At 40.7% G+C, this 27,240-nt stretch overlaps 1 protein-coding gene across 2 annotated transcripts in view; it reads left to right on the plus strand.

Moving 5' to 3' along the window:
- The window catches only part of sbno1 (strawberry notch homolog 1 (Drosophila)), a 150,871-nt gene that overhangs the window by 54,983 nt on the left and 68,648 nt on the right, over positions 1-27,240 (plus strand). For both annotated transcript variants that reach the window (XM_080207934.1, XM_080207935.1), the window contains 11 exons: positions 138-273; positions 3,224-3,329; positions 5,610-5,763; positions 7,256-7,438; positions 13,619-13,716; positions 15,225-15,376; positions 16,983-17,168; positions 22,401-22,574; positions 22,804-22,967; positions 26,733-26,864; positions 26,942-27,077. In XM_080207934.1, the coding sequence (XP_080064060.1) occupies positions 138-273; positions 3,224-3,329; positions 5,610-5,763; positions 7,256-7,438; positions 13,619-13,716; positions 15,225-15,376; positions 16,983-17,168; positions 22,401-22,574; positions 22,804-22,967; positions 26,733-26,864; positions 26,942-27,077 (1,621 nt within the window). The remainder of the gene's footprint in view (positions 1-137; positions 274-3,223; positions 3,330-5,609; positions 5,764-7,255; positions 7,439-13,618; positions 13,717-15,224; positions 15,377-16,982; positions 17,169-22,400; positions 22,575-22,803; positions 22,968-26,732; positions 26,865-26,941; positions 27,078-27,240) is intronic.

Here is a 27,240-nt window from a genome sequence, read left to right on the forward strand (position 1 = left end):
CTGTTGCTACCACAGTGAAACTGCTTCAACGTTTGGTTCTGAACCATAAAATCAAACTTGGTTATAGTTTCCTGAAGCTGGTCACATAGTAATTCTGTTACCATTAATTAAAAATAGCCTTGACTGAATTATTTCAGATAGTGTTTGATGAATGCCACAAAGCTAAAAACTTGTCTCCGGTTGGTTCCTCAAAACCCACAAAAACAGGTCTGGCTGTACTGGAATTGCAGAACAAATTGCCAAAGGCAAGAGTAGTGTATGCTAGTGCTACAGGTATGCAAATTCCATTAGGTTTTTATTAAATAAGTTGTAATCTAACTGAAGTGTTGAAGCAGTTAATAGGGTAGAGAGAGAGAATGATTTCTTCTGGTGATCCAGAACAAAGGACCATAACCTGAAAGTTAAACCTTCATCCTTTAGGAGTGAAGTCAGAAAGCAGTTTACATAAAGGGTAATGTAAATCTGTAATCTTTGCCCCAAGAAGCTGTTGAAACTGAGAATCAGTTTAGGATTTGAAGTTGATTTTTGTTATACAAGGATAGTATCAGATAATGTAACTAAGACAAGACAGACATGAGACACAAATCAGTTGTGACTTCATTGAAGGGTAGATTTGCTTGAGAAGCTAAAAGAAAAACAATGCTGAAACTACTCAGGTCTTGCACCATTTGTGGAGAGGGAACAGTTTCAGGTTGTGACCTTTCATTAGAGCTAGAAAAAGTTAGGAACCTAATATCTTTTAATTAGGTAGAATGAGCCAGTTAGGATTATATTTGCTGGAGTTCAGAAGAATGATTTGATTTACTATTGTCACATGTATTAGTATACAGTGAAAAGTATTATATAGACAAAGCATACAGTTCATTGAGAAGGAAAGTAGTGAGTGCAAAATGTAGTGTTAAGTCATAGCTAGGGTGTAGAGAAAGATCAACTTAATGTGAGGTAGGCCCATTCAAATGTCTGACCGCAGCAGGAAAGAAGCTGTTCTTGAGTTGATTGGTACATGACTGAATGAGGGGGGGAATGTCGTGGAAACATACAAAATTCTAACAGGGCCAGGCAGGGATATTCCTGATGATGGTGGTGTCCAGACCCAGAGGTCACGGTCTGAGGATACATGGTAGACTGTTTAGGACAAAGATGAGAAATTTCTTCAGAGTAGTCAGCTTGTGAAATTCGCTACCACAAAGTAGGTGAGGCTAAAACAAAATGTTTTCAAGAAGCAGTTTTTATATATATATATAGTACTTAAAGCAAAGTGGGCTCAAAGGATATGGTGGGAATTTGGGATCAGACTACTGAGTTGGATGACCAGCCATGATTGTAATGAATGGCGGAGTAGGTTTTAAGGGCTACATGGCCTCCTGCTCCTATTTTCTATGTTTGTATGTAATGGGGGAGGGTGGGAAAAGTTGAAAGGGAAAAAGCCTGTTAGTGTGGAAGTGGGAGACATTAAATGACACATGATTTGGAAGTGCAGAGCCAAACACAAGTTAGTCCAAGAGGAGATGCAAATATCAGGACAAGAAACAAATGCTGTCTGAAAGCAAAGATGAGAAAAATAAGGTTAGGACTGACTCATGCAAAGAAAAGGAAACAAATAGCAGTGAGCAGAGATCATAGCCTGAAATTGTTGAACTAAATGTTAAATCCAGAAGGCTATCAAGTGCCTGATTGAAAGACAAGTTGCTGTTCCTCAAGCCTACATTGTGCCTCACTAGAATACTGCAGCATGCTGATGGCACGAAGGTCAGCTTGAGATCAGAACAGAATCGGAATGGCAGGTCTCTAGAAGATTGGAGTCATGTTTGTGGATTGAATAGAAACGGGTAACCGCTTTGTCAGACAGTCTGCATTTGGCTTCCCTAATGCATTGTTTGATTTAATACCTGAAAATTATTTGAGAAAGTAACAACCTGCAGATGTGATTCGAAAAGACATTTTTGTCTTTCTAAAAGACATTCGCTAAAGTGCCACAGCAAAGGTTATTTCATAAATTTCATAATTGTGTAGGCAGTAACATTAACATGGATAGAGGATTGGCTAGCCAACTGGCAGCAGAGAGAATGGAATCATACAAACATACAAATTCAGAACAGGAGCAGACCGTTTGTCCCCTCGAGCCAGCTCTATCTTTTGATGAAATCATAGTCGATCTGACTTTGACTTCAATACAGTAAAGGGTTCCAAGTACCCTTTGATTCCCTTGCAGACAAGAATCGATCTATGCTTTAAAAAATACTCAGTGACCCTGCCTTTATTATTCTCTGTGGAAGTGTGATCCAAAGGTTCAGAATGCTCTGGGATATAAAGAAAAAAAAATTCATCTCCATCTGAAATCAGCGAACCTTTACTTGTAAATTGTTTACTAGTTCTAATCTCACCCTCAAGGGAAAACATCTTTTCAGCATCCACCCTGTCAAGTCCCCTCAGGGTTTTGTATGTTTTAATAAGATAATCTCTCATTCTTCTAACCGCCAATGGATATAGGAGCGAACCTTTTCTCAAAAGATTCAACTTCCTCATCCCAGGAATCAGCTGAGTGAATCTTCTTGAGCTGTTAATGGAATTAAATCCACTTTTTAAATAAGGAGACCAAAACTGTATGCAGTTATCCAGACATGGATCTGAACAATGTTGTGTGCAACTGGAGCAAAACATTCCTCCTTTATATTTCAATTCTGCTTCGACTATTTATGATCTGTATTAATGACTTGGATGAGGGGACCAAATTATGTATGATGCGTACATTGGGCAGGGGGTGGGTGAAACAGAAAAGTGGACCAAAATCGAATCACAGGATTTTATTGAATAGCAGAGCCAGCTGTGGGGTCATCTCAGGACCATCTCTCAGGTTCCTTGCAGAGTGAGGGGGAGTGTGGTCAAGGAAGTTGTGGGAGTTGGTGAGTTGAAAGTGAATATTCGTTAAGCCTGTCTCCAGAAATGGAAATGTTTGCGGGGAAGGAACAAATCAGCTAGACCATGTGAGTGTGAAAGAAAATTAGAAAGTTGGCACGTTTCATTCAAATGTAAACTAACAATACATCTGCCTCCCTCTATTGTGCTTTGAACACTTCAGAACTTGTACAGAAAAGCTTTCAACAGTTCTGCACAACTATTTCATGCTGCAAGACATGATCAGTGGTGATTAATGCAGCAGTTGTCTTTTGTTGAAGCGGAATTTTTCCAATGCAGTTAGGTAAACTATCTTTCTTCAAAATAGGTGCATCAGAACCACGAAACATGGCTTATATGAATCGACTTGGTATCTGGGGCGAGGGCACACCCTTCAAGGAATTCAATGATTTTATTCAGGCTGTGGAAAGAAGGTAGAAAAAGCTGCACTATCAGTACAATATTTGGTGAATTACATTTTGTATTTTCCTAATGGGTTTGTAAAGAAAGCTCTCCAATGTTTGCACAGTAAGAAGTGTCACAACACCAGATTTATTTGGTGGCACGCGCCACAAGCTTTCGGAGCGCTGCTCCTTCATCAGGTGAGTGGGACTTGTGTTCACAAACAGGGCAAGTTGTTACCCACTCTGTAACCCCCACAAATTGCCTGGGCTTGCAAAATCTCGCTAACTGTCCTGACTGGAGACAATACACACCTCTTTAACCTGTGCTTAACTCTCCCTTTCTCCACTCACATTGTCTGTACCTTTTAAGACTTGATTACCTGTAAAGACTTGCATTCCAACCACTATTTTGTAAATTGAGTTTGTGTCTTTATGTGCCCTGTTTGTGAACACAACTCCCACTCACCTGATGAAGGAGCAGCGTTCCGAAAGCTTGTGGCTTGTGCTACCAAATAAACCTGTTGGACTTTAACCTGGTGTTGTGAAACTTTTAAAACAGAACATAAAAAAACTACACAAACAGGCCTTTTGGCCCAAAAGTTGCACCAATCATATTGCTAACTAATAGGCTTGCCTATAACCCTCAGTCCTATTAAGTCCCATATACTCATCCAGAAGCCTCTTAAAAGACCCTATCGAATTTGCCTCCACCACCACCGACGGCAGCCGATTCCACGCACCCACCACCCTCTAAGTGAAAAACTTACCCCTGACATCTCCCCTGTACCAACTCCCCATTACTTTAAACCTGTGTCCTCTCGTAGCAATCATTTCAGCCCTGGGAAAAAGCCTCTGAGAATCCAACCGATCAATACCTCTCAACATCTTATACACCTCTATCAGGTCACGTCCGTGTCTCCAAGGAGAAAAGACCGAGCTCCCTCAACCTGTCCTCATAAGGCATGCCACCCAATCCAGGCAACATCCTTGTAAATCTGCACACTTTCAATAACTTCCACATCCTCCCTGTAATGAAGCGACCAGAACTGAGCACAGTACTCCAAGTGGGCCCTGACTAGGGTCTTATAAAGCTGCAGCATTATCTCCCGACTCCTAAACTCAATCCCTTGATTGATGAAGGCCAGTACACCATACACCTTTTTAACCACATCCTCTACCTGCGAGGCTATTTTGAGTCTTATGGACCTGCCCATTGTGGGTGGGTCCCACTCCCTACTGTGCCCACCCCAGTCCAATGCTGGCATCATGGCTCCAATATTTGACCAAAATTTCTAAGGAGATTGAATTAAATCCCAGCACAATAACAGATTTTAAAACCTAACTGAATGAGTAAATGTGATCTTTATCATATGAGTACGAGAAAATGACCTTGAACATTTTTGTATCTCAGACTCAACTGGTTCATTCTTTTGAGAGAAGAAGGCCTACATAATTGACTTTCAATGTCCTGGAGCAAATGGTGAACAGTAAATTGTGCCCCCTTAGTGTTGGCCATATAGCATGTGCCAATAATGAAAGTAAACCGAATCCTGTCCCCCCTCACATCCTTATATACGTGTCAAGTGCGCTGAGCTATGTGACTTTTCCCCGACAGAAGAATTTCCCCTTCAATTGTTACAGAAGTTTGTGTACTTGTACATAATGTGAACATCTCTGTACTGATTTTAGTTTGCTTTAAATATAGAATTTTAAGGCATCTCAAATTTCCTAAGTGGAAAGGGTTTGTGCTGTTGGAATTTGTGGAAACAGAATCAAGTAATTCTTTAAACCCTTCAAGTTCTGAAATGATTCAGTGAGATTCTTATTAGTCAGAATTCCAGTAGTGTTATTTTACTCAGTATAAGTAAAATTAATGCATGCTAATGTCTGAATAGCAATATCTTAAGTACAATAGCATCACTATTTTGCCCTGTTTAGGATGAGAGCTCCGTGTAACTACTACTTCATAGCGCCCCAGATACTTTGCACAATTCACAGTGCATTCATAATCTTGGGAAATCCCCTCATACAGCAAAGCCTCCAGAAAATGATTTAGCTCTAGAATTTCATTGCTCTTGTTTGAACAGCCCGATTATAGATGTTATGGATGCATTTTCCTGCCCAGTGAGATCAGTACTGTCTGATCACAAGTGTGATCCTGAATCATAAAATACTCTTCTCAGTATTCTAGCTATATTTAGAGTATTCTCATGTAAGAGCTGATTTTCAGACACCTATTTGAGGGTGATTATTGTAAAATTGCTTAGAATTATGTCTGCATTTATTTTATTTTCTACTGTAACAAACCAGAGGTGTTGGGGCAATGGAAATTGTTGCCATGGATATGAAGCTAAGAGGAATGTATATAGCAAGACAACTGAGCTTTTCTGGTGTAACCTTCAAAATTGAAGAAGTTCCGCTCAGTCAAGATTACATCAAGATGTATAATAAAGCAGTTAAACTGGTAAGTTGTTTAAATTTCATCCTTTTTATTGAATGTGTGAAAATTGGAACTGAAACTGCTGTGACCCACAGTTGTCACTTGTTTCAAGCAAGGTTCTGTAGCGGATGTTCTGAAAATTTAAGGTTAAACTTCAAACTCCATTTAGTTGGCATTGATTTTAGACCTTGACCGCGTCAGTAGTTTCCATACATGGTTGTAAACCCCTGCTCTATTTTGAGGAAGCTGAGGAAATGATGCTGCAGCAGTAGGTTGCTCGAGTGTGTATGAGGAGTCAGTGGTCAAGTGCACTTGAGGTACAGTGGCACCAGCTAGCTACTAGCCTTACTGTAGGGAGAAAAGCTGATAGTAAGTAATAAAAGAATTAAGACCTGGAGTATGAAATTTAGCCCAAATATCTGCTTTTGCTGATATTAAAAAGTATTGTTTTCCTACATATTTAGCTTTCTGAGAGAAAGTTCTATGTAAATCAAAAGGTAATTCATCAAAACTGTAGATTGTGCTAAATGGAAAGACTTGGTATAGCATTTTTGCAATCTCAGGCCTTTCCAAAACGCTCTGCAGCCAATGAAGCACTTGCGTGGTGTAAACATTGTGAGAAATGTAGCAACTGTTTGATGCACAGCAGGCTCCATTGAACAGCAATTTGATGAGTAGAAATATTTTCTGTGATTCCTGAGGCATCCAGGAGAATTTCCTAGCTTTTTGAATAGTGTTACAGAATATTTTATAGCCGTGTTAGGGCAGTTTAACTGCTTTCTTGAACAATGACACCTCAGACCAGCACGCTCAGTCCTGCCTGTACTGTTTCCCTTGGCTGGGGCCTGTAACCTTCACTTCACATAATTTCTCAGTTGCTCGACCTGAGCATTTCAGATCAACAATTCCCGAGCTTTAATTTGTGGTTTGTACCAAGTTAACCTGAGCAGCAGTCTATATTTGGCCTTGAAGTCCCTCAAGGAGAAAAGTGTTTGCCAGATTTGTACCTCTAAGTCGTCCACATGTTGAGTTTAACTGACTTTGAGTAGTCCCCTGTCTAGAAACATTCATTAATGACTACAATGAACAAGGTACCTTTGGGGGAGGAGGGAGGCAGAAAATTGATTGAAAATTTCATTTTTCAATCCTTTTTTCACTACCCTTAAATCGTAAAGTTTGTGATTTAATGGCACTGGTGAAATTAATTAGGCGGCATTCATTTTTTTGTGTAAAGTAGGTTGTTTTAATTACAGTCTGTTCTATCTCTGTATCCTTTCATATCTTCCAGTATTAATGCAATTTTCTTTTAAATGATATGTCTGTCAGGAGTTACTGACAAATCATTATGTTCCAATAACCTTTCTGAAGATACGTTTTCATTGATAAGTTTAAAATATTCTACCATATCTGTTGTGAGAATATTATGGTTAGATAAGCAATTTTTTGTTCCTGGAATGAAACTGTCTTGAGTTGTATAAGACCAGATGTGAGAGCTGTTTTCTTTTTGCCTTTACAGTGGGTGGAGGCCAGGGAGAAATTTCAAATGTCAGCAGAGCTGATTGATGCAGAGCAACGGATGAAGAAGTCCATGTGGGGACAGTTCTGGTCGGCACATCAGAGATTTTTCAAATATCTCTGCATCGCATCCAAAGTTAGAAGAATTGTGCAACTTGCCCGAGAAGAGATCAAAAATGGAAAGGTAATGGGACATGTGTTCAAGCTAAAAGGACTTGTGTCAGGAAATCCTTTATTTATATGGCATGATCAATGTATAGAATGGAATCAGGAACACTAAATATAGATGCTCATTAATAAATCCTATAGGGAATTTGGGAAGAACCTTTTTACCCAGAGGATAGTTAACTTCTGGTAGCGAGTTCCATATTCTGAGGCAAACAGCAAACACCGTTCTAAGAGGAAACCAGTTCAGCATAAGTGGATGAAAGATAACGGATATGAAGTTCATCAAATGTTAGTAGATTGCCAACAGGAAAGTAAATTGCTGGATACTGAAAATTGGAAACAAAAACAAAATGTTCAGCAGGTCAGGCAATATCTGTGGAGAGAGAGAGTTACATTTTGGGACCAAGCAGGAGACTTCTAGCTCTAGCTAAAGCTTGGCAAATCCTCCATTCATAAATTTGATCTTTCCATTCCAGCATGACCTCTCACCTTCATTCCTGCATGGTAAACCATAGAAAATTTCAGCCTATACCAGCTCTCCCTCTCTTCTGGATTCTAACAGCCTAATCTATCCAAGATATTTTAGAAAAACCTATAACCTATATCATGGTGACTTCCTCTGTATCCTTCACACCGTAATCCATCATAATGGCAATGTCAATCACATGGACCTTGTATCCAGGTAGAGATTCAGCTTAGCTATCCTTGAGATGCTAATTATTTTATCTTGGAAGTGAAGCACAAGTATTTATAACCTGACATTGTCAATGCCTGTCTTTGAAGTTGGGGCTCTCTCTATTCACTATTTGGCACACAGGCTGCTGCCATTGTCTCCAAGTGTAGCCACTTTGCAACTTCCCAGTGAGACAATCTGGGCCAACTTTATTGCCAAACAAGCAAACTACTTTAGACTTCAGAATATTCATATGACCCCCTTTTAAAGAAAGCATTCCAAAACAAAACTATCTTTATTATTATCCACCTCAGGAGCTGATAAACTGTGCCTGGGGTGTATGTGACTTTAATATTGAAAATCGTCTGTTGCGATTGTAGAGGCCAATTGTGTGGCAGTCCACAGCTAGCAGAGATCAATAGCACTGGCCCCTTAATGTTTTTTTTCCTTTTGGCAGGCTCTTCTCAGCAATCTGGTTATGTTTTGTCCTCTGTTTCTTCCAAGCCTTTCCTGACTGCTTATCTCCATCTTAAATATCTTATAAACCTAATTATCTGCACAGGAAACAAAATGGGGTCAGAGGTTACAATTTGAAATCGTTGAACTTAATGTTCAGCTGGAGGCCAGTAAAGTGCTTAACCAATGAAGTGCTGTTCCTCCAGCTTGTGCTGAACTTCAATGCTGCAAGAGCTTGTCCTCCCATTCCAGGCCCCAAAGACTCCTTCTAGGTGAATTTTGTACTACTTTCACCTTGGTATACTATATTTACTGCTCACAATGCTTTTTCCTCTACATTGAGGAGACCAAATGCAGATATCATGATGGCTTCATAGAACTCCTCTATCAGTCCAAAAATGTGACCCTATACTCTCTACTTTGTTCTCTTGCTGAACTGTACCATCGATCTGAAGGGAGGGCATCAACTACTTCTCACACCACAAAAAGATGATGCCTGATGTGAGTAATTCCTGCATTTTCTGTTTTTCAAAACAGAAGTAGGCCATTCAACCTGTCAAACCTGACCTGCCATTCAATATGATCATAGCTGATCAAACACTTCAGTGTCTTTTACCCACTAATGCTTAGGATTAACCCAATATCACTAATTTGATAATAAATAACGGTTTGTTGGGCTGCAGTGTTGGCATATGCTCGACTATATTATCAACCGATAAGAAAGGACACAATTCCAACACTCTCCCACCCAATAAATAGTTGGAATATATTATTGGTAGTAATTAGGATAATTATTGAAATTAAAAGGTATTTATTTGATGAAGCGATTTGTATTTGGGTCAGAGTGCATTTACGAGAGGGTGAATTCGCCAATAGATCAGGTAGCATATAGGGCTACAGGTGTAAAGATAATTGAGTAGAGATTAACTTGAGCTTTAAATTTGATGTTGAAGGGGCCCACGTTTATCCAGTCTCAGTTGGTGACGATTAATTCTAAACCTTGGTGAAGAGAAATAAATAGAGGGATTAAGCTAATAAAGGAACTTTACAGCAGTTTTTACATAGGGATGATCAATTGGGTTTAAGCTCATTTGGTGATAGGAAATTAATGGGAAGATGAGACTAACAAAGATTGGTAGAAATGATGAGCTAAAGATAATATTTCCAAGACACTTACATTTTGGATCAGAAATTTCTGATCATCAATGAGAAAAAAAATCAGTAGAAACAAGTCATGGTGGGATGTGAAGTAAGATGATTAGTTTGGGACTTATCAGCAAAACCAGCATAAACACATTTGTGGTATAAATGCCTTCGGTTCCATAAAGTTCTTCATGGTAACTTGGGTTTACTGTGCTTGAGTTTATTGTGGCTGATCACTTTTAATTTGCCTTCTCTATGGCATGTTGCTCCTTGTTTTGAAGAATTTATATAGCTATTCTGTGACAGTCTTACAACTGCCACTATAGACCTGGTGATTTATTTTGATGATTCCACAAGAATTCGCAGTTCTGGAAGCCTGAGTTGGGTTATGCTGTGCCCACTGTAATTGGCTCCAATGATGGATCACTGTTTCAAAGTTTATACAAGTTATTTGCCTTTTTCCGGATAAAAGGTGGCATAATTCAGAACTGTAATATTCGTGTACTTGTGCCTTTAGAATATTGCAGGGCCTTGTCATTCTGACCTCGGTTCTGGATTTCATCTTGCATACTCTCCGCAGCAGAGTCAAGAGCTGACTATTGTGCCCTCGTCAGACAGTGTTCTGACTGAGGGGTCTTTTCAATCAAATCTATCCCATGCCTGTATTTGGCAAGGCTGTATTGGTAGCAGCACTTCGTCTTACGCTCCCTCTTGGTGTCCTCCAAGTTTGACACTGGATACTAGCACTGCAGTGGCTGTGATGCCTGACTTCCTTTAGTTACTTGATATCCGATGGACTTTGAGATGTTTTGTGCTGTAACTGTGTTCAGCATTCGTTGCTCCAATTTTCTGATCCGTGCACAACTCTGGGTTTTTTTTGCACCAGGCAGATTGTGTTACTTTATAAAGGTGAAATTGATCGGATGTCAGTTCTTGGACTAAGGGTCAATTCACAATGTTCTATGTGTGTCTTGCTTGAGAAAATTTTGAATGAAAAGTGGGGTGCCCCAGGGGTCGGTGCTGGGGCCTCAGCTATTTACCATTTATATAGATGATCTGGAGGAGGGAACCGAGTGCAGGGTGTCGAAATTTGCTGATGACACCAAGACTGGGGGAAAGGCAAATTGTGCGGAGGGTGTGGAGAGTCTGCAGAAGGATCTAGATAGGCTGGGCGAATGGGCCAGGAAATGGCAAATGGAATTTAATGTTGGCAAGTGTGAGGTGGTCCACTTTGGTAGGAAGAATGGTAGGAAGGACTATTATTTACGTGGCGAAAAACTGCAGCAGGCGACGGTGCAGAGGGACCTCGGGGCCCTTGTGCATGAGTCGCAAAAACCCAGCTTGTAGGTGCAGCAGGTGGTCAGGAAGGCGAATGGGATGCTGGCCTTCATAGCGAGGGGGATTGAATATAAAAGTAGGGAGGTCTTGCTGCAGCTGTATAGGGCATTGGTGAGGCCGCAGCTGGAGTACTGTGTGCAGTTTTGGGCGCCGCACCTGTGCAAGGATATTTTGGCCCTGGAGGGAGTGCAGAGGAGGTTTACTAGGCTGATACCGGAGTTGAGGGGGTTGAGCTATGAGGAGAGGCTGAATAAACTAGGCTTGTACTCGCTAGAGTTTAGAAGAATGAGGGGAGATCTCATTGAGACGTATAAGATGATGAATGGGATGGATAGGATAGAGGTGGAGAGACTCTTCCCGCTCAAAAAAGACAGTAGGACTAGGGGGCACAGCCTCAAGATAAAGGGGAGGCGGTTTAGAACGGAGTTGAGGAGGAACTTCTTCACTCAAAGGGTGGTGAATCTCTGGAATTCTCTGCCCGTTGAAGTGGTGGAGGCTGCCTTGCTAAATATTTTTAAGAAGCGGGTTGATGGGTTTTTGATAAGAGAGGGGATTAAGGGTTATGGGGAGAGGGCGGGAAAGTGGAACTGAGCCTCAACAGATCAGCCATGATCTTATTGAATGGCGGGGCAGGCTCGAAGGGCTAGATGGCCTACTCCTGCTCCTATTTCTTATGTTCTTATGTTCTTATAACTCGGCTTTGATGCAATATGTTTTAGAGTGTTGGTCTTCCTAGAATTTAGAGACAATAATACCTCTCGTTCAGGAGAATTGTCTGATTCATTGTCTTGGGTCTTATTAATTTGACTTAGTGTAGTTGTCAGTTGTGGCTCATTGGTAGTGCATCCACCATTCAAATCCAGCTCCAGCGAGTGGAGCCATAGCACCATTCAAAGAAGAGCTCACCTGATTACCAAGAGGGGGGAGTTCTGTCCAGTTTCTTGGCCAATCATTATCTCAACCATTTTACTTAAACAATGTGGTCGTTTTGTATTGCTGTTCATGGGAATTTACTGTGCACAAATTGACAGACGTTGCAATTACAGTTCAGAAACACTTAATTGACTGTAGAGCACTTTGGGATGTCCTGATGTTGTGGAAGGTACTTGTATAAATGCAGTGACATTTCACCTAGGACATGGTAATAGCATAGCCCTTTTGTTTTGTTATTGTGGTGACTTGAGATTACAATAAAGGTAATCAGGTGAGCTGTTTAAAAGAAGGATCGTATTTGTATAATAAAATTTTAATAACAGTAACTCAACAGAACAGTAACTGAAATCAAGAGCAACAAGTATACAGATCTTGCTTGCAGAACACGCTTAGGCAAACTAAAAGCCTGCATGTGCTCAGAACCCTCAGTAGATGCCAGTAATACAATTGCATAGGTGAAACGCTTAAGAACACTACTTAAAATGACACTAACAGTTTGCTAATGCTGCTTATGCACTCCTATTTTTGCCAGATGTCTTCTGATTTGATTTATTATTGTCACAGTATTGGTATATAGTGAAAAGCATTGTTTCTTGCATGCTATGCAGACAAAGCATACCATTCATAGAGAAGGAAACGAGAGAGTGCAGAATGTAATGTTATAGTCATAACTAGAGTGTAGAGAAAGATCAACTTAATGCAAGGTAAGTCCGTTCAAAAGTCTGATGGCAGCAGGAAAGAAGCTGTTCTTGAGTCGGTTGGTACATGTCCTCGGACTATTATAGCTTTTTCCCAACGGAAGAAGGTGGAAGAAAGAATGTCTGTCTAGGGTGCGTGGGGTCCTTAATTATGCTGGCCACTGTGCCGAGGCAGCGGGCAGTATAGACAGTCAGCAGATGGGGGCTGGTTTGCATGATGGCCTGGGCTTCATTCACAATCCTTGAGTTTCTTGCGATCTTGGACAGAGCAGGAGCCATACCAAGATGTGGTACAACCTGAAAGAATGCTTTATATGGTGCGTCTGTAAAAGTTGTAGTGGACATGCCAAATTTCCTTGGTCTTCTGGGAAAGTAGAGGCGATGGACTTTCTTAGCGTTGGCATGGGGGGCCAGGGTAGGTTGTTGGTGATCTGGACACGTAAAAACTTGAAGCTCTCGACCATTTTTACTTTGTTACCATTGATGTAGACAGGGGCATATCTTCCACTATGCCTTCTGAAGTCGATGGCCATCTCCATTGTCTTGTTATGTATTTGAATCTAATACTGAATTATGGGCAAACATCTCTTGTTCATTTTAAATGCCTTGGATGCAAGGAGTTGGGTGGTAAATGTGAAATTACAGCAAAAAAAATTGAATGTTAACATTCTTGTATCTGAAGATTGCATGTAGCTACCGTGAACAATGGGAAAGAAATCAGTGCTGTTTTGAACTGGGATTAAAGAATATTGGGCTGAAGTTACGAGAACTTTAATAATGAGTGAATTTGTGCTGTACCTGACTGAATACTGACAGTCACAAAAATGGATTTCCATTCCCTAGCATTGAAACCTTGTGAGAATGCATTCATCAAAAATTAAATGGGGAATTGTACAGACAGCTGTCAAGTAAAATGTAATCTTTTCTAATAGCTTTATTTTGGAATTGTTTCTAGTGTGTAGTCATTGGTCTACAATCAACTGGAGAAGCAAGAACCCTTGAAGCCCTGGAGGAAGGTGGTGGTGAACTGAATGATTTTGTTTCAACTGCTAAGTAAGTTTACCTGGTACAACTGTCCACAATTGTAAATTTTAATCATTTTTAAAAGCCATCAATAGCTGTATTAATTTTGATTTAAAGAATTCAAAACCTCAACTCTTTAAATTGAAGAAACTCAAGTACTCCGAATTGAATATGTAGGAGTTAATTGTATTGAAATTTTATTCTGCAGTCATTGTCAACTAGCATGTCACTTGTTTGCTGCATTTGCTTCAATATGTCAATTACTAATACAAGGAAGGAAAACTTTGTCTGAAGGGTTGAGGACTAAGTTTATTGCTTCTGTGTTTGCTTTATTAATTAGCTGGGAAGCCCTTCAGGATTTCCAGATGTCATCAGGCTGTATCTATATAAATGCATGTTTTATAAAAGTTCTGAAGAAACAGCAGGCATATAAATGTAAGGAAGAATTTTAAAAACCATCCACCGTACAGTTTATTGTTTGAATCTTTTTGCATGAAAAGATCCTTTTGAAATGTTTTTCATTGGCCTGTGTCAGCATTAGAATGTTGTATGTCCATGCTGGATTGTTGTGATTTGTTTGGACAATTTATGAATGCTGTATATAGTTTTAAGTATTGCTAACTATTACTGTAAGCAAACTGCACCAATGGTTTTACAAAAACATGCCATTTTACATATTAAAGCCATATTCTAAGATTCCCTGATGCTATACATGGGAAAATTTGGGGTTCACTGTAGTCCATGAATCAACGTAACCACTCGAGGCTTATCATTTGAACATGCACTATTGAAAAAAGATTTTAAAAAGAAAGATGTATTTATTCAAGACTTTCTCAATTTCAGGATGTCCCAAAACACTTGCCAGCCATGCAGTACTTTTTCAAAAGTTACTTAACTGTTGACAGATATGTGGGAACCAATTTCTGTACAATGTTAGAAAAATCTTCTGGTACTTCGGGTTCTAAACAGAAGATCCATGAAGTTGATCATTAATCAATATGTCTTCTGTTGGTGGCATGAAGTATATAAATGTGTTTTGTTTATGTACTCTTAAAATGTAGGTGAGGCTGACTCCCTGACTGATCAGTCAATCATACTGACCAGGAAAGATCTGTATTTGATCTGTACTGAGTTTTCTGTTCTCAGCCCAGGTAATTGTTGATGCTCTTGTTAGTCCACGGGGCGGTAACAGTTATTGAATGTATCCAGCCCTGATCATTGTTCGTTAAGTCCCTCTTGAAAGTGCATGGATTAAGATAGAATGGGATTCAGACCTGAAGACAGACAGCTTGTCAACTTGCTAAAAGCTGTAATGTGCACAATAGTAGTGGAACTAATAACGCCTATAGAAACAGTTGTGGTCGGAGGAAGTTTAAAATCTGTTCAGATTGAAGAATGTAGGACAATTGTTTAATTCTGTGAAAATGACTTATTTTATTCATGTGTGTTAACTATTTAATATTTGGTGTAAAATTGACAGTTCTTGGCATGAACAGCAGTTGACTGTGTAACTTAAAGAACTGTTGTAATCACTTCAGGGGAGTCCTACAGTCTTTAGTTGAGAAACACTTCCCAGCACCTGACAGAAAGAAGCTGTACAGTTTGTTGGGGATAGATATGAGCGTGTCCAGCAATCATGACTCTCCCATGGACAGCCCATCAAGACAGAGCAAAGGAAAAAAGAGAAAAGGTACAAATTTTCTTTATTCATGTTGCTAATTGTCACCAACGAGCACTTTCTACTGTGTGGCTGCCAGCCAAAGCATAAACGATGATCTTTCGTCATTGCTATGTAAACTGGATCTATATATCTCTCTCACACAATTGAGATTACAAATTTTATAGACTTTGTACTTGAGTTCATCTTTGCATAAGCAAACGTCATATCTATTTTCTAGTTGAGTAATAGTGTGGCCTGGAAATCATGACTTGGAATTCCTTTTGCATTCTGACTGTAACCTCATTGATAATCCATGTATATGCTTCTGTCTTTAGAATAAGTTAAAAGCATCAGCAGTGCAAGATAGAAATGTAAGCCAAAATGAAATCCACCAATTCCCTCACTTGTACACAATACTCCCAAGTGTAGCCTCATCGCCAACTTAAGCAATTATAATGTAATACCCTGACTGATGAAAGCCAGTGTGCTAAACTCATTCACCCTATCTATCTGATGTTGCTTTCAATGAATTATGTACTTGTATTCTTATGTCCCTCTGTTCCTCAACACTTCCCAGGGCCTTACAGTTCAATGTATAAGTCCTTTCCTGGTTTGATTTTTCCAAAATGCAACACCTCACAATGTACTGAAATCCATTTGCCAATCCTTGGGCCACTTCCCTAACTGATTAAGATCTCCCCCTGGATTTCCTCCAGGTCTCTGGTTTTCTCCCACATTTTGAAAGATGTGCTGGTTAGGTTCGTTGACCTGAACAGGCACTGGACTGTGCCTTCTAGGGGAATTTCACAGTAGCTTCATTGCAGTGTTAATGTAAGCCTTACTTGTGACTAATAAATAAACTTTAAAGTGAACGAAAATATATTTTCTTGCTATTCCAGGCCTAAACTTGTGAATTAAATGTTCCTCAATCACTTGCTTTGTCTTCCCCAGTTACAAGCCATATGCGTTCATGAGCAGGAGAGAAAGATAAAGATTATTCTTTGACCTCTGTCAGCTCTGTGCAGGAGATTGGCCCACAGTTATGTCAAAGTTATGTTTCTCCTTCAATGTGGAGCTGATGGTGCTGGTTTGCCTCTTTGGTTCATTTCTTCTGCTGGATATGCTGAATGAAAATGAGTAAACCTCTCTCTCTCCTAAAGCAACATTTGTTCTGCCTTTGTGCTAGTTGATGCAGACTTCCTGTCCCAAATACTGTGAAATTTCATGCCTTCTCTCTAAATTTCTCCATGACTTGGCCTCATCTTCTGTATTCTCCATCAGTCCTACCTCTTCTACCTGTCCACCCTTCCTATTTCTAAACACTTCACTCCTTTAGAATTATATTGCCTCCCCTCAGCCTATTATTTCAGGGTCTTCAGAAGCCTTGACTCTAATACTTGAAATTTTTTTCCAACAATGCTGATCTCTTCTAAGCCGTTATTGTGATCCAAACATGGGTAAAATCCTTGTCTTTCCTTTTTTTTTTGACTGAGCACCTGTTTACTTTGTGTCTACCTGAAGCACGCTGGGCATTTTTGTTCAGGATTACCTTCATTTGCAGCTTTCTATAACTATATGCATGTGAATTCAGGAAGTAGTTTTTTGATAGGGGAACCTTGTAAATTTTGTTTTTAAGCTAACGAGGACAAAAGGGAAGCAAAAAAGCCCCGCAAAAGCAAAGGTCTTGCTGGGAGCAGCTCTTCAGAGAGCGAATCTGAAGTATCTGAAAGTGAAGGCAGTGATGAAGAAAGTTTTCATTCCGTCAGTTCTGGTGATGATGACTTTAACCCTTTCAGAGATGAATCTTCTGATGAAGAAGATGGTAAGTCATTGAAAGCGACAAACGTAATTTTCTGATGGTCAAGAAAATGCAAGCAAAATTCAGTGTTATCCCTGTTATAATTCACTGCATTCAGCACAGTGAGGACTTAACACTGGACAACAGAATTTTAAACCATGTAGTAGACAACTTGCATAGTATCTTTGTTATAATCAAACAATATCCCAGAATGTTCCATAGGAGGTGGAGCAACTTTGATCCTGAACAGGAATTTGTCAGTTAGGGAGTAGATCAGAGGAGTGAAGAATACATTTTGAGGCTTTTGATGATGAGAGATATATTAGATTGGATTTAGGTACAAGGGGGAATTCTAAATTGGCTTCATAGCTGCAGACTGCCACCACAATTGGTGTCTAGGATGGAGAGGAGGATCCTATAGCTAGGCTCTGACAATTAAAAGGTGTGAGCTGATGTTTAAATGTGGTGTGCAACTTCAGGTATGGTCTGAAGTTGTGGGTTGCTTTGTTGTTGAAGATATTTGTGGTGAAATGGGAGTTATTGCTGATGCACAAGTTGGGAAGGAGCATGGTAGGCAGGTCATAATACAGAGATTGGTTTTATTGTGCAAATTGTGGTCTTGCTGAGGGATTGGATATAGGATCAAAATTCAGCTCCAGGTTGAGTGGGGTAATTGGAGAAGACTGGCCCTTGGGGTGTGTTTCTTTTGTGCAGTGATGCAATTTTCAAAAGAAAAAATGGAGATCAATGTTTGAGATACAACAGTTGCTTTCTTTGAGATTAAGGATATCAAAGGAATTGGTGAGAGTTCTGAAAGTTAGTTTCTCTGTGAGAAGCTCGAGTATGTTCTGGGAAGTGTAAAGGCTCGTGATGCCGCAGGATAGTGAACAGGTTAGATTCATCTCTGATACTGAGAAATATAGACTTCTTGTCCCATAGAGATGGAAAGAAGATGGGTTGTGCTGGAGGGAAGAATTTGAGTTTGTATCATGAGTAAAGTAACCAAAACTTTATACCAACTAAGGTGGTGTTATTGTGGATGGATGACCAGCATGAGAGTTGGGAAGGTGGTGTGCTGGTAAGAGTACCATGGCGCTTCTTCTGGATTGGAGGGTAAGGGTAAAAAGGAATCATTTGGACGTCAATATACTGAGGGTGACAAAGAAATATAGTGAAATCTCTTTGTAGCAAGATTAATTGGATGCCATGGTTGTGTTATAATGTCAGTTGATATAACTGGATGGGAAGATCCCAGAATGGAACTCTGGCTCAAAAGAATGTAATTTTTTTTTTACAGTTTTCAGTGTGGAGGAACAGTCACATGACCACAAATTAGCTTTAACAACAAGAACATTAATTAAAATAGATTATACTACAATACACTTTAGCTTAACAAAAACACACATTTTAACATTAACATGAATGACACAGTATAATTGAAGTTAGTGGTCACATTAGCACAGTCCCTTTGCTCACCATCCTTTTGACAAATGCAAGATGACTGCAGTCAATCATAGAACCCTTACAGTGCAGAAAGAGGCCATTTAGCTATTTGAGCCTGCATAAACTCTCCAAAAGAGCACCATACCCAGGCTGGCACCTCTACCCTTTGCCTGCAATCCTGTGCATTTACCATGGCAAATTCACCGAACCCACACCAAGTATGTTTGTGGATTTTTCCACAGAATCCCCCTCTTCCCCTGCTCCCCCTTAAAACTCCAAGGTGTTTTATGAAGATAGCCTGGACCCATTTTTACATTTGAGTTTGGCACAGGTGAGCAACTGTATTTAACTCCAGACATTATTCAAGTGACCCACTGGAAGCTTTTATCAAACAAAATTTATCTAAGAATACAGTTAACGTGAGAAAAAAGCTTAACTTTTACTACTTACAGGAATCAACATGATATAAACCTTAACAGCTAGTTATGATGTTCCAAGACAAGCAACATCCAACAAACACACATCTTTCTAGACTTCACATAAAAAAGCAAGTATGCTCATGTGATGCTGGATTTTGCAGCTTTTTAAACATCTGCTCCGGAGAGCTTCTAGCTGCTAAGAAACGTGTGCTACTTTTTTTCATGCTGCAGCGCTCTCAGCACAATAGAATCTCAGCTGGAACTGAAACCAACCCCCATGCAAACAAACGCCTTTTCTCCAGCATGAAATCTAACTACACTTTCCTTCCAGGCACAGAAATGATAAATTAAACCCACTTGCTTTTTATATTCATCCATACAAATAAAAATCCCTTAACCCTACCTTTGCAGATAGAGCTTTAAACTAGATAGTGGTGGGGAAGGTTCAGTTGAAGAATTAGGAAATCAAAGTTAAAGGAGAGGGTAAAAGTGCAGGTTAATGGAGCTGAGGGCTCAGGAGAAGTTAGTAAAATTTCTAAACCACGTAATAAAGCAGAGTATAGAAAGTGACATGAGTCTAATCTCAAATCAAAAAAGGTGACAAATATGAGAAGGGAGATGGTCAATGCAGGACTGAGGGTATTGTACCTAAACACACACAGTATACAGAACAAGGTAAATGAGCTTGTTGCGCATGTTGAAATCGGAAGGACAGGCAGATGGGCAAAGGGGGCGAAGTTGCATTGTTAGTGAAGAATGAAGTTAAATCGATAGCAAGTAGTGATATAGGATTAGAAGGTTTAGAATCTCTGGGTAGAGTTAAGGAATAGCAAAGGTAAAAAGACCCTGATGGGAGTTATGTCCAGGCTCCATAGTAGTAATCAGGATGTGGGACAGAAAATAAATCAGGAGATAGAAAAGGCATATAAAAAAGGTAATGTTACAAGAATCATGGGGTCTTCAATATGCAGGTGGATTGGGAAAATCAGGTAGGTAGTGGATCCCAAGTAAAGGAATTTGTGGAATATTTGAGTGTTTTAGAGCAGCTCGTGACAGTGCCTTCTAGAGAACAGGCAATTCTGGATTTGGTGATGTGTAGTGAGGCAGACTTTATTAGGGGGTTGAGGGTGAAGGGACTCTTAAGAAGCAGCGACCACATTATGATAAAATTTACCTTGCAGTTTGAGAGGGAGAAGCTGGAGTCAGATGTAACGGTATTACAATTAAAGGTAACTACAAAGGCATGAGGGAGGAGCTGGCCAGAGTTGATTGGAAAGGGAGCCTAGCAGGGAAGGAATGGCAATGGCAGGAATTTTTGAGTTACACTCTGAAGGCATAACAGAAATTCATCCCAAGGAGGAGGAAACATGCTGAGGGGGGGATGAGGCATTGTGGCTGATGGGGGAAATCAAAGACAGCATAAAAGCAAAAGAAAAAGTGTATAAAGTGGCAAAGATTAGTGGGAAGCCTTTAAAAGTGAGCAGAGGACAACTAAAGAAGCAATAACGGGGGGGAGAAGATGAAATGAGTGTAAGCTAACTAGTAACTTAAAAGAAGATAGGAAAAATTTTTTTAATATAAAAGGTAAAAGAGGCAAAAAAAAAGCCATTGAACCACTGGAAAATGAGGCTGGAGAAGCAATAATAAAGAAAGCAATGGCAGAGGAACTGAATAATTTGCATCAGTCTTCACAGTGGAAGACACCATTGGGATTCCAGAGCTGCAGGAGAATCGGGCACAGATGAGTGTAGTGGCCATCACCTAAGGAGAAAGTTCTGGGGAAACCAAGGTCTGAAGGTCGATAAATCACCTAGACTGGATGGACCACACCCTAGGGATGTAAAAGAGATAGCTGAGGAAATTGTGGAGGCATTAGTGGTGATCTTTCAGGAGTCGCTGGAGGCAGCTTGGGTACCAGAGGACTGGGAAGTAGCTAAAGTGACACCGCTGTTTAAGATGGGAAGGAGGCAGCAGATGGGAAATTATAGGCCGGTTAGCCTGACTTTGGCAAGATTTGAGAGTCCTTTACTAAAGCTGAGATCACAGAGTACTTGGAAGTGCATGATAAAGTAAGACTGAGTCAGTATGGCTTTGTCAAGGGAGGTCATGTCTGACAAATCTGTTTAGAGTTCTTTGAGGAAGTAACAAGGAAGTTAGATAAAGGTGAACCAGTGGACATGATGTATTTAGATTTCCAGAAGGCCTTTGACAAGATGCTGCAGAGGAGACAGTTAAAGTTAAGAGCCCATGGTGTTAAGGGTAAGATCCTGGCATGGAGCAAGGACTGGCTGACTGGCAGAAGGCAGAAAGTGAGGATAAAGGGATCTTTTACAGGATGGCAGATGATACAAAGGTATGTATTTAGAGGGACAGGTAGTATTGAGGAAGCAGGGGGCTGCAGAAGGACTTGGACAAGTTAAGAGAACGGACAAAGAAGTGGCAGATGGAATACAATGTAGAAAAGTGTGAGGTTATGCATTTTAGAAAGAGGAATGGAGGCACAGACTTTTATAAACGGGAAAATATTTAAGAAATCCGAGAAACAAAGGGACTTGGAAGTCCTTGTTCTAGATTCTCAAGGTTAATGTATAGGTTCAATTGGCAGTTAGGAAGGCAAATGCAATGTTAGCATTCATGTTGAGGGGGCTAGAATACAAGAGCAGGGATGTACTTTTGAGGCTGTATAAGGCTCTGGTCAGACTCCATTTGGAGTATTGTGAGCAGTTTTGGGCTCCATATCTAAGAAAGGATGTGCTGGCCCTTTGAAAGAGTCCAGAGGAGTTCACAAGAATGACCCCTGGAATGAAGAGCTGCTTGTATGAGGAATGGTTGGGTTTGTACTTGTTGGATTTAGAAGGATGAGGGGGGATCTTATTGAAACTTATAGGATACTGCGAGGCCTCGATAGAGTGGATGTGGAGAGGATGTTTCCACTAGTAGGAAAAACTAGAACCAGAGGACACAAGCTGAAGGGAAGATCCTTTAGAACAGAGTTGAGGAATAATTTCTTCAGCCAAAGAGTGGTGAATCTGTGGAACTCTTTGCCTAAAAAAGACTGTGAAGGCCAGGTCATTGAGTGTCTTTAAGACCGAGATAGATAGATTCTTGATTAATAAGGGGTTATGGGGAACGGGCAGGAGAATGGTGATGAGAAAAGTATCAGCCATGATTGAATGGCGGAGCAGATTTGATGCGCCATGTGGCCTAATTCTGTTGCGATGTCTTATGGTTTCCTAACTATGTGGAGAAATTGAGTGGTGAGGTTACTTAAGTACAGAATAGTTTAGTGTGATATTTAAATCAGCTGCCATGAGATCCACAGGTAGTTAAATTTCTTATTTAAAGTATGCTCAATTTCTGTTTATCATTTTATTCTTTTTGCTGTTTCAATCAGATCCTTGGTTAGTGAGGAAGGACCGCAAGAAGGATAAAGACAAGAAAAAGAAGAAGAAAAGTATTGATCCAGATTCTATCCAGAGTGCCTTACTAGCATCTGGCCTTGGATCAAAAAAGCCTAGCTTCTCCACGAGCACAGTCAGCAGCACAACAAATAATGCACTCCCTTCAGGTACAAATTTTGGAAATGTAAAAGTATTCAGCCATAGTTAAGAATTGAAATTACATTTCATACAAATGTTCAACATTTAAGTAGAAATAAGACTGTATTCATGCATGTACTTTGTATCCTTATTCTGGCACTGAGATTTAGACTAGGGATTTTTAAATCTGAAAATGTCAAGTCCCTTACCAATGTGACTTAATTTTTTCTTCCTCTCTGTGCTCTAATTAAAATTCAGGTAACAGCAGCCATAGTATCGTAGCCAGCCAGGATGCAGTGGAACGAGCTCAGCAAATGAAACGAGAGTTGCTTGAAAAGCTAGAGAGGCTTGCTGAGGATCTGCCTCCCAACACGCTGGATGAATTAATAGATGAACTTGGCGGTCCAGATAATGTAGCAGAGGTCAGTTCAAAGAGCGTGTTAGAACGTGCGTGCATTTACAACAAGAAGGATTTGTATTTATTTAATACGTTCAATGTAATCTAAAGACCCCAAGGTGCATCATAGAGCTATTATCCAACAACATTTGATGCTAATCTTCATGAAATAATACAACAAATGAGGAAAAGCTTATATGAAGTGCTTTAAAAGAAATAGAGAGGCAGAGGAAATGAATTTAGGCCGCAGTATTTAAAGTACAACTGACTGAAGCAATGTAAATCAGAATTGCACGAGGTGTCTTTCAGAGAGCCCATGCAGATTCGATGGGCTGATTGGCCTGCTCCTGCACTGTAAAGATTCCGTGTAGCAATCCAAAGACTTACTGTCACCCCACCTTATGCAACTTGGAAGGAGCCATTCTGCATCTGGTTCTGGGGAATATTATCGGCCTTTGAGAATGTGATGTTTCAGGCATACTGTTAGGAATATTACAAGAATGAAAAGTAGGGGAACCAAAGCTATGACTTTTTGAATGCTATGGGAAACAGAGAACATGATGAAACAAAGGCGTTCAACGTGGTAAAATAAGGAAGGCAATGAAAAGCTGTTCCCATTAGTTGATGGACCAGAAGGCTCAGATTTATGGCTTTGGGAAAGAATTGCCAAGAAGAGTGGGTATGGGAATGTGAGGAAGACCTTTATTACCCAAATAAGTAATGTCAAGGAATGGCCTCCTAGAGGATGATGGAAGCTGAGACAAAGGAAATTGAATTAATACATGAGGGAGATTAACTTAAGAGGTTGCAGGAATAGAGCAGGGAAATGGGACGAATTGGTTTACTTTACACTTAGCATACTCTTGATGGGCCACACAGATAGTTGTCATAACGACTTTAACTTTAAGTTCTTTGACTGCAGGTGAGTAAATAAGAATGGAACTAGCTGAGGGCAATCCCAACCAACTGGATAAGGGGAAAAGACATGGAGAGAGTGGGACAGTCAGTTCTGCCAGAGACTGCAGGCAGCTTTTGTCACATTCATATGGGATATCACTTGTGATTTTGGTAAAGACTTTTTCCTGTGGTACCTGACTGAAGAAATTCAAACTTGGAATTGTATGAAAAATGGGTATAGATTCTGCAAGGGTGTTCAAGCACTTTGGAGAGGAAAGAAAGGTCAGGAAAAGGATGTTAGTGTGCATAGAAGGAGGGGTCAAGGTTTTTTGGGTGAAGGACAACAGCTGCAAATTTACTGGGAGAAGATGGCAGTAGAGGAGCAACAGTTAACTGAGCGTTTAGTGTTGATATTCAGTTGTTACAAATGAGGTCTGGCTACGTGGATACCATGCTAACAATGCTGCATATCTGCCCCTTGGTGCTTTGATATACTCAGTAACTAAGAATAGCTTCCACTATTCATGTAGTTGCAGCTCCTTACTGTTGAAAATACTGTTGCTCATTCCTACCCCATTCCCCAGTCTCCCTCTTGGACTGCAGTGGCTCAAGATGATCTACCATTTGGGGGAAATTAGGGATGTGTATTTAATGTAGCTATCCTATTGGCATCCACACCTAAATGCTTTTAAATAAAAATCTCTGCAAAGCTAACAGCACTCGACCTGCTCTACTGAGTAGGTTGGCTTACATCCTCTACCTTCTAGCACTGCTGGAAAACCCACTGTTAAAAATGAGTTAGTTGTCATTGTCAATTGTCTCAAAATTTGAAGGTAGTGCCTACTTGGGACCATAGGTTTTTGTCATCAGTCTTAATATAACTGAGCAGGCTAATTCTTGGCCTGCAGGTCTTTGGGCACATGAGGCAGGATGTCCCACAAGCTTGTGGAATCTGGAGTTCAGAATTTGCTTCCTTTTTCCCTTTCCTGCTGCTCTGTCTCAAACCAATTTTTTGGCGGTGATTTCATAATTATTATATAATTTGGCTAAATGTATCATGTTTGTGAATGTTATTCTATTTTACTGTTGAATTTAATAAGACGATCCCTTTAAATCATATGAACAGCCAAATTTTTATTTAAGAACATAAGAAAATAGGAGCAGGAGTAGGCCATCTAGCCCTTCGAGCCTGCTCCGCCATTCAATAAGATCATGGCTGATCTGTCATGGCTCAGTTCCACATTCCCGCCCTCTCCCCATAACCCTTAATCCCCTCTCTTATCAAAAACCCATCAACCCGCGTCTTAAAAATATTTAGCGAGGTAGCCTCCACCACTTCAACAGGCAGAGAATTCCAGAGATTCACCACCCTTTGAGTGAAGAAGTTCCTCCTCAACTCCGTTCTAAACCGCCCCCTCTTTATCTTGAGGCTGTGCCCCCTAGTCCTGCTATCCTTTCTGAGCGGGAAGAGTCTCTCCACCTCTATCCTATCCATCCCATTCATCATCTTATACGTCTCAATGAGATCTCCCCTCATTCTTCTAAACTCTAACGAGTACAAGCCTACTTTATTCAGCCTCTCCTCATAGCTCAACCCCCTCAACTCCGGTATCAGCCTAGTAAACCTCCTCTGCACTCCCTCCAAGGCCAAAATATCCTTGCGCATGTGCGGCGCCCAAAACTGCACACAGTACTCCAGCTGCGGCCTCACCAATGCCCTATACAGCCGCAGCAAGACCTCCCTACTTTTATATTCAATCCCCCTCGCTATGAAGGCCAGCATCCCATTCGCCTTCCTGACCACCTGCAAGCTGGGTTTTTGCGACTCATGCACAAGGACCCCGAGGTCCCTCTGCACTGTCGCCTGCTGCAGTTTTTCGCCACGTAAGTAATAGTCCTTCCTACCATTATTCCTACCAAAGTGGACCACCTCGCACTTGCCAACATTAAATTCCATTTGCCATTTCCTGGCCCATTCGCCCAGCCTATCTAGATCCTTCTGTAGACTCTCCACACCCTCCGCACAATTTGCCGTTCCACCAATCTTGGTGTCATCCGCAAATTTCGACACCCTACACTCGGTTCCCTCCTCCAGATCATCTATATAAATGGTAAATAGCTGAGGCCCCAGCACCGACCCCTGGGGCACTCCACTAGTCACCATCCGCCAATCCGAATAGCACCCATTGACCCCCACTCTCTGCCTCCTATTTGACAACCAATCCTCTATCCACGCTAACACCCTACCCCCAACTCCACGTCCCCTGACCTTCTGCAATAACCTCCTGTGAGGTACCTTGTCAAACGCCTTCTGAAAATCCAGAAAGACCACATCCACTGGCTCTCCTCTATCCACCGCCCTAGACACATCCTCACAGAACTCCAGTAAATTTGTCAGACACGACTTCCCTTTAACGAAACCGTGCTGCGTCTGCTCGATCAAGCAATTCCTCTCAAAATGCCTCGCTATTTCCTCCTTGATGACGGATTCTAACACTTTACCTACAACAGACGTTAAACTAACTGGCCTATAATTCCCTGCCTTTTGCCTGGCACCCTTCTTAAACAACGGCGTAACATTAGCCGCTTTCCAATCTTCCGGCACTTCCCCGGAATCCAGCGATGTCTGGAAAATAACCACCAAGGCATCCACTATCACCTCCGCCATTTCTTTCAGAACCCTCGGATGCATTCCATCCGGTCCTGGGGACTTGTCCACAATCAGCCCCTCCAGTCTGTCGAGCACCCCCTCTCTAGTAACAGTAATGTCATTAAGACCCTCCAGTCCTTCTGCTTGAGTTAATATAGGCATTTCCTAATTAGATCAGTTTGAATTATCTCCTTTTTAATTAAACGCTGCCAGACTTGCTTAATCTTCAACTTTGTTTTCTAGATGACAGGTCGGAAAGGTAGAGTTGTGAGCAACGATGATGGCAGCATATCTTACGAATCGAGATCAGAACTTGATGTGCCTGTTGAAATTCTGAATATCACGGAGAAGCAGCGGTTTATGGATGGAGAGAAGGTATGAGTAATTTCAGCCATTGCCTTTAGAAAATAAGTTGTGTTCACTGTCAACAATCTGTCCTATTTGCCTTTCAGAATATTGCTATCATTTCGGAAGCAGCCAGTTCTGGTATTTCATTGCAAGCAGATCGTAGGGTTAAGAACCAAAGGCGGCGAGTGCACATGACTTTGGAGTTGCCTTGGAGTGCAGATCGTGCCATTCAGCAATTTGGTGAGATAATTGAACGTATTGTTTATTTCCCTAGTTTTTATTTGGTAATCATTGTGTATTAGGTATTATTGAAGTTGTCAGGCCATCTAGGAGTTAGATGAGAAAGCACTTCTTAATGTCATGGACGATAAAATTGAATTGTGAAATTTTTAATTGAAATTTT

Source organism: Carcharhinus amblyrhynchos, chromosome 20 (genome assembly GCF_965287045.1).
Source record: "Carcharhinus amblyrhynchos chromosome 20, sCarAmb.v2.hapA, whole genome shotgun sequence".
Taxonomy (NCBI): Eukaryota; Metazoa; Chordata; class Chondrichthyes; order Carcharhiniformes; family Carcharhinidae; genus Carcharhinus; species Carcharhinus amblyrhynchos.